A 6096-nucleotide genomic window follows, 5' to 3' on the forward strand; every position below is an offset into this window, starting at 1 on the left:
CCCTACCCTGATCCGTTTGGTAAAAATACATCCTTGGGCTAGCTTAAACTTTGGTGTTAGGCTGCCTTGCCTGCCTAATCCCAGCCATAAGGATCCCCAAGCAGCTGAAAGCGTGCAGCCCAAGCGAGCTGTTGGGGAAGCTCACGTGGGAAGTGGGGAACGTCTGTGGCAGGGATTACCTCCATCTGGTAGGAGGCCTTTTTGTTCCGCTTCCTAGCACTTCTGTGGACAGAAACCAGGGAGAAAAATCAATTTTTCTCCTCCTACATCTCGAACGTTATTCCCAGAGGGTCCTACGGCCTGCAAGTTGCCTTCTCTTCCCTGTAAGAAAAGGGCAATGGATCCTTGCTGTAGTCACTTTAAAAAGAAATAATTTTTAAAATAGTATGTTGAATGAAATCTTAACTTTTGCAGGCCTCTGTAAAATATTTAGGTTTGCTTTTAAACTTTGTAAAAAAAACAACCCCTCTTATCTTCTGGCTTGCTGAAGGAGAGCATAAACAACTAATGCTTCAAATAGACAGAGGCACCAGACAGTTACATAAAAACAAACTGCCAGATTCCTGCACGTAGGAGTGTCTGCTCTCCATTCGGTCCTGCCTCTCCATGCCGGTGCCTGGAAGTAAGTCTCCCTGCCCTGAAGCGGGAGCAGCTAGCACAAAATGCCCGAACTGCAACTCGGGTGCTGAAGGCTTTGAGGATGTGGCCTCGGGCTGAAGCAAAGGGCCCTTTGTAATCGGGGTACCAAGTACTTGGGGTCAGACGTAGGAGCAGGAGAGCTACAAAGTTTTAAATCTTTACTATTTCAGGGAACAGCTGGAAAGACCTTGAAGTGGAACTCTAGGGATCAGTGCATACGCTCTTATCTTAGAGTTACGAGTATTTCACTTCTTGTAGACCTGAAGAAAGTGGAAAAGTTATGATGAGGAAAGTATCCTCATGACAATTTTATGCCCTCAGCTCTATCTCCCATTAAATATCTGCCTGCAAGAGTACTCATCATGCTTGGGACCCTTTGATATCAAGGTAGAGGAAATACATATATTAACGCCTGCTAAAATGGTGGGTTTGTGATTAGATTGGTAACGTGCGGGACAGATGGAGCTGGCCTTCCCTCTAAAGATCTACTCAGCCGTTGAAGGGCCAGGGTTTCTCCCTGAGCTCATTGCATACTCCCAGATGAATGGGGTATGTCCCAGATAACAGGGATTTATGGTGTTCTGGAAGAGCACAATGAACTGTTGCTTTGGGGCAGTTGAAGGAGGTCGATTAACTGAGAACACCCCCAGCTGAGCTCTGAGGTTAAACGGCTAGCCTGCTTTTTTATGAAGTAGAAATGATGCTATACTGAAAATGGCACCTGAAAAAAAAAAAGGTGTGTGTGCAAGGTTTCATTTCAGGGAAATATAGGCAGGGATTTGAAGTGCCCAAGCCAAGGACATCTGCACTGCATTAATTAAATGTCACACTTGGAACCAAATCCACAACAAACAGTTTTTAACCAGAGTTGGTGAAATATCCAGTGAGACAAATGGGTCCAAGGCCGGATTGCCCTTGGTAATCTCGCGTCTCTTGCGTAAGACGGAGGTAAAAATAAAGACCCATGCGGAGACGCTGGCCATGCTGGCGCTTCCCCGCCCCCAGTATCACCAAGGGCAGATGCGATTCCATCCTCCATCAAATAGCATCGGGCGGCCTGGTCTCTTCGCTAATGCCGTGTAATAGCTCCTCATCCCAAACCCGGGTCGTAATCTCCTTCAGGCAGCTTCCGAGGCGCTTTGTATGCCAAGTCAATTAACTTTATTGGGGAAGGCTTTACCAGAGGATCGAAAGTGACTTCAGTGAAAGGCACGGCACGGCCAGGAATGGGACCCAGCAATAAATAATCCCTAGTAAATGAGCTGGGGCGCTCGGTGTCTCCAGCGACCCCCTCTCTCGCCCGTGGTCCCTCCGAGCCCGACACCCACCCCCTGCCGGCGCGGCGGCCGTCCCTGCCTTTCCCCGAGGGGACACCCGGGTCTCCCCCCTCCCGAGGCCCGGGAGCCCGGCCGGACCCGGCCCTCACCCGTCGGTTTAGGGGAGGCGGGCGGCGGCCGGGCGGCTCTGGGCGATGGAGGGCCGGCGGGACGTGCCGCCCACCGCCTAAGGCGACCAGCGGGCGGCTGTTTCGGCTCCCAGCCCGTTGCGGGTGCCCTTGCTTTTAATCAATTTAATTTTATTTTATGTTATTCCCGTCAGACTCAGCTCTCGGAGGGCGAGACCCGCTAGCGGGGAGCCGTGAAGCGACGCCCCCGCCCGGCAGCAGAGGGCACGCCCCGAGAGCCCGCCCCTCCGCGGGAGGCGCCCCCCGACACCCCAGGCAACGCCGGGCCAGGACGTGCGGGGACTGCGCCTCCGTCCCCCCGCAACACCGGCGGATAGCGGAAGGGGGCCGGGGGGGTCCGGGCAGCTCGAACAGGGGACGCCAGGCGGAGCCCTGGCCGCCGGCGCTGGGTCGGAACACTGCCACTACAGCCGGGGCAGACGGAGGCCCCCCGAGCTGGGGTTTGCCGCCCAGATTTTAGCCCCCCCACCGCTCCTCTGGGCCGTCACAATACAGCCCCCCCCGCAACCCTCCGGCGCCTGTCCCTTTAAATAGGGGCGGGCCTCTCCCGCACCCTGGATCGCGAGGCCCGCCCCTCCCTGCCTCGCCATTGGTTGTCGCTGGGGGAGAGCGGCCCGCCCCCGCCCGCAGCCATTGGCTAGGGGCGAGGCTGGGGTTCCCGGATGCAGGCACGCTCCGTGGTTATAAAGCGCCGGGGGAAGGCGGGAGCGGACGCAGTTTGAATCGCGGCGGGTCGGGGCAGGTCGGCGCTGTCGCCCGGGCTCCGTGCGTGCGGGACGCTTTTTTCTTCTCTGTTTTCCTCTGCCTGGACCTGCGCGGCACCGCGGCCCGGTTCGCCATGGTGAGGAGCGGCGGGAGCGGGCGGGCGGTGCCGCATCCGGTGTGTGTCGGGGGGTGGAGGTAGCGGCAAGGATGGAGGTGATGGCGGCCGTTGGGAGTGAGGGGAGAGCGCGCGCGGGGGAGGTGGCGCGCGCCGGGTGGCGCGTTACCTGCCGGTAGGCGGGGGGAGGGGGGAGAGAAGGGGGGGGGTGTCGCACGCGCACTAGTGCCGCCGGGGAGAGGGAGTGGCGGCCGCGCATGCGCGCGGGCAGCGGGCTGTGTAGCGGGCAGTGCGCAGGCGCGTGGCGGCGCGCGTGCCGTCCTGCCGGGGGGGGGGAGCGGCGCATGCGCGGGGGGGGCTGGCGCCGCCGGCCCTCGGCAGTATGGCCCCTGTGGTGGTGGTGGCGGCGGGCGTACCGCCAGCTTTGGCACACCTCTGCTCTCTGCTAGGCTGGTGGTAAAGCTGGGAAGGACTCCGGAAAGACCAAGACCAAAGCAGTGTCCCGTTCTCAGCGGGCTGGATTGCAGGTGAGCAGGGACTGGGGCATGAGTTGGCTGCCTATCTCTTGGTTGGTTGTACCTTGTGAAACCTGCACAGTCTGCTGTCTGTCTGTTGTCCAGAACGGTGTAAGGATCTGTTCAGTCCTTGAGTGTGTTAATGTCTGGGTTGACTATTTTTAGACCTTTTGCATGTCTGTGCGGGAGGGGAGAGAATTCCCTTGTGGCTGTTGCTGCTGCTTGTGGTTAGAATTGTGAAGTTGCTGATGTGAACTTGGCATACAGTGTCCTTACTTGGATTCTTCAGTATTGAAATGTAGTCTGGTACCGGTTGTGTGTGTGCCACTGGGATTCTGTTGCCTGGCATGTGGTTAAGAGTAGTGGCTTTCTTTTTCTGTCTCTGTCGTCACAGCCTGTTCTTACTTCTGTTATTTTCCAGTTCCCTGTTGGCCGCATCCACAGACATCTGAAGTCGAGGACTACCAGCCATGGGCGTGTAGGAGCCACAGCTGCTGTGTATAGTGCTGCAATCCTGGAGTACTTGACAGCTGAGGTAAAGCTCCTGCAAGGGTTGCTAGCAAATTGGTCAGCTCTGAAACAGCATAATGACCAGAGCTTACTGTATTTTGCCAGTTTGGACTGAGCTGTGAACTCTTCCCTTGCTTTGAGCCAGTTTTAAGTGCGTGCATCACCAGGAGACTGTGAAATATGCATGGGACCCCTTGCTCTGCATTTTGTGCAGATCTAATAGCTGTGACTTAAAGGAAAGATGGAATTATGAAGTATTTTATAAAATGTGCCATTACAGCATGTCATATCTGTTGTTAAACACTTACTCTGTTTTGGGGGAAAACTAAATGCAGAGCTCCAAAGGAGGAAGCCTTTCAAAGGAGACATTGTTTGCTTGTCTTGGTGTCTTTAACAGTGTATCTGGTGTAGAGAATAACATAGCTAAGACCATGCAATTGGTCTCACTTGACTTGTGTAACTGTTTAAAAATGATCTTGTCCTCAGGTTCTTGAGCTGGCGGGAAATGCATCCAAAGACTTGAAGGTGAAGCGTATCACTCCCCGTCACTTGCAGCTTGCAATTAGAGGAGATGAAGAATTGGACTCTCTCATTAAGGCAACAATTGCTGGTGGTGGTATGTAAATTGCTTGATAACTGTTTGTGATGGGTTGGGTGGCAAGAATCTGATAGACTAGAGGTTGCTTAACGCCATCATTTTATTTGAAGTGCAAAGTTTAGGAAAAATGTGGATGAGAAATAACATGGTCTTAATTGTTGCTCTTTCTTAGGTGTAATACCACATATCCACAAGTCTCTCATTGGAAAGAAAGGACAACAGAAAACTGTCTAAAGGATACCAGGATTCCTTGTTATCTCAGGACTCAAGTACTTAATTGTCCAGTGTTGGTGATTCCAGTGGACTGTATCTGTGAAACACGATTTTGCCTTTTTGTAACTTTGAGAAACTAAAGCTCCCTTGAGCTTTCTAACAAACCAAATTTCTGCATTGAAGTCTTAACCGTATTTAAGTGTTACCATGGCTTCAAAGAAGCTATTGTATTTGTAGTGGGTTTTGATTGAGCTGACTGTTTTTAGATTGGTTTAAGTAAAGGAAATGTTTGGGTTTGTACAGACTTTTCATCCACTAGAGTGGAAATATCCAATAAATGTTATATGAAGACTGATTGTCTCTTGTCCACTCACTGAAAAATACTTGGTTGATGCAAGAACATGCCACTGACAGTCCTGCTGCCGGCGGCGCTGGGGCTACCTGGAAACAGTCCTAGGATACTGTGCTTGGTGAACACCATCAAGTGAAGTGGCACGTAGGTCTTATCCTGTAAAGTTATGTTCATGCAGTGTGACAGGCACCTTTAGCAGGGCATGTGTGAGGCTGGTGCTATTTAAGGCTGCATTTCCTTGATGTCAGCCTTCACGGAGGGGAGGGATCTATTGTGGAGGAGGAAGAAGGTCACTTGAATGGATGTTGAAAATTGGCAACTTCACTTGACTTTCTGTGTGGTAGAGCCTAACCCCCTTGCTATTTTTTTTCTTGTAAAAGGCCATGGAGACATGCTGGTAAAGGCAGGGGCTGTACTGCAGCAGCCCCCATAGGGTGTGGGGTTTGAGGAAGAGTCTCAAACCTGTGTCAGACAGCAGCCAAATAGCACTGTCTTGGTTTGGCTGTGGGCTTTTCCTGTGCTGACTGCAGGGCTCTGACCTGGAAAGCACTTGCCCTATGGTGATGGGAGGCCGACCTACACAAGTGGAGCATAAGGATGGGAGTGTTGAAGTTACAGTTTCAACTTCTGCCATGTGGCTGCTGATTAATGGGGCTTATGGCCACAGTGCTTTAGCTGTGCTTCTGCTCTCCATAAGTTGATTCCCTCCAGCGAAGGGCTGCCCCTTGCTGGGGTTTGGAAAGCCTCAGCCTCTTGGTGTGCAGAGGGGGGGTCTCCAGCTTGGGCCCTGTGGTGGGGCAGCAAGTGCCAGGCCTTCCAGAGCTGCTCCCCTGGCAGTGGAATACATCAAATGAAGACACTCCTGCATTGAACAGGCCCCTGTGCTCCCACAGCCCCTGTCAGGTCTCTGCTACAGCCGGAAGGCGCTGACCCAGATGGTGAATGTTGGCCAGGCCTCCATTACCTGCGCTCCTCCTTGGGAGC

At 53.3% G+C, this 6096-nt stretch overlaps 1 protein-coding gene across 1 annotated transcript; it reads left to right on the forward strand.

Annotated features, from left to right (window-relative positions):
• Positions 1 to 2336: 2336 nt before the first annotated feature.
• On the forward strand, positions 2337 to 5112 carry H2AZ1 (H2A.Z variant histone 1). The gene is made up of 5 exons (XM_074589484.1): positions 2337 to 2945; positions 3374 to 3451; positions 3861 to 3974; positions 4436 to 4565; positions 4720 to 5112. The coding sequence occupies exons 1-5, from the start codon at positions 2943 to 2945 to the stop codon at positions 4779 to 4781; spliced, it is 387 nt and encodes a 128-aa protein (XP_074445585.1). The 5' UTR covers positions 2337 to 2942; the 3' UTR covers positions 4782 to 5112.
• The last annotated feature ends 984 nt before the right edge of the window (positions 5113 to 6096 follow it).

This window comes from Larus michahellis, chromosome 5, assembly GCF_964199755.1.
Source record: "Larus michahellis chromosome 5, bLarMic1.1, whole genome shotgun sequence".
Lineage (NCBI taxonomy): Eukaryota > Metazoa > Chordata > Aves > Charadriiformes > Laridae > Larus > Larus michahellis.

What these genes read in the sequence shown, in the direction of transcription:
- H2AZ1 (XM_074589484.1), top strand. An exon ending in TGGAGTACTTGACAGCTGAG is followed by an intron (nt 3,975 to 4,435) that starts GTAAAGCTCCTG and finishes TCTTGTCCTCAG; the next exon opens with GTTCTTGAGCTGGCGGGAAA. An exon ending in GGCAACAATTGCTGGTGGTG is followed by an intron (nt 4,566 to 4,719) that starts GTATGTAAATTG and finishes GCTCTTTCTTAG; the next exon opens with GTGTAATACCACATATCCAC.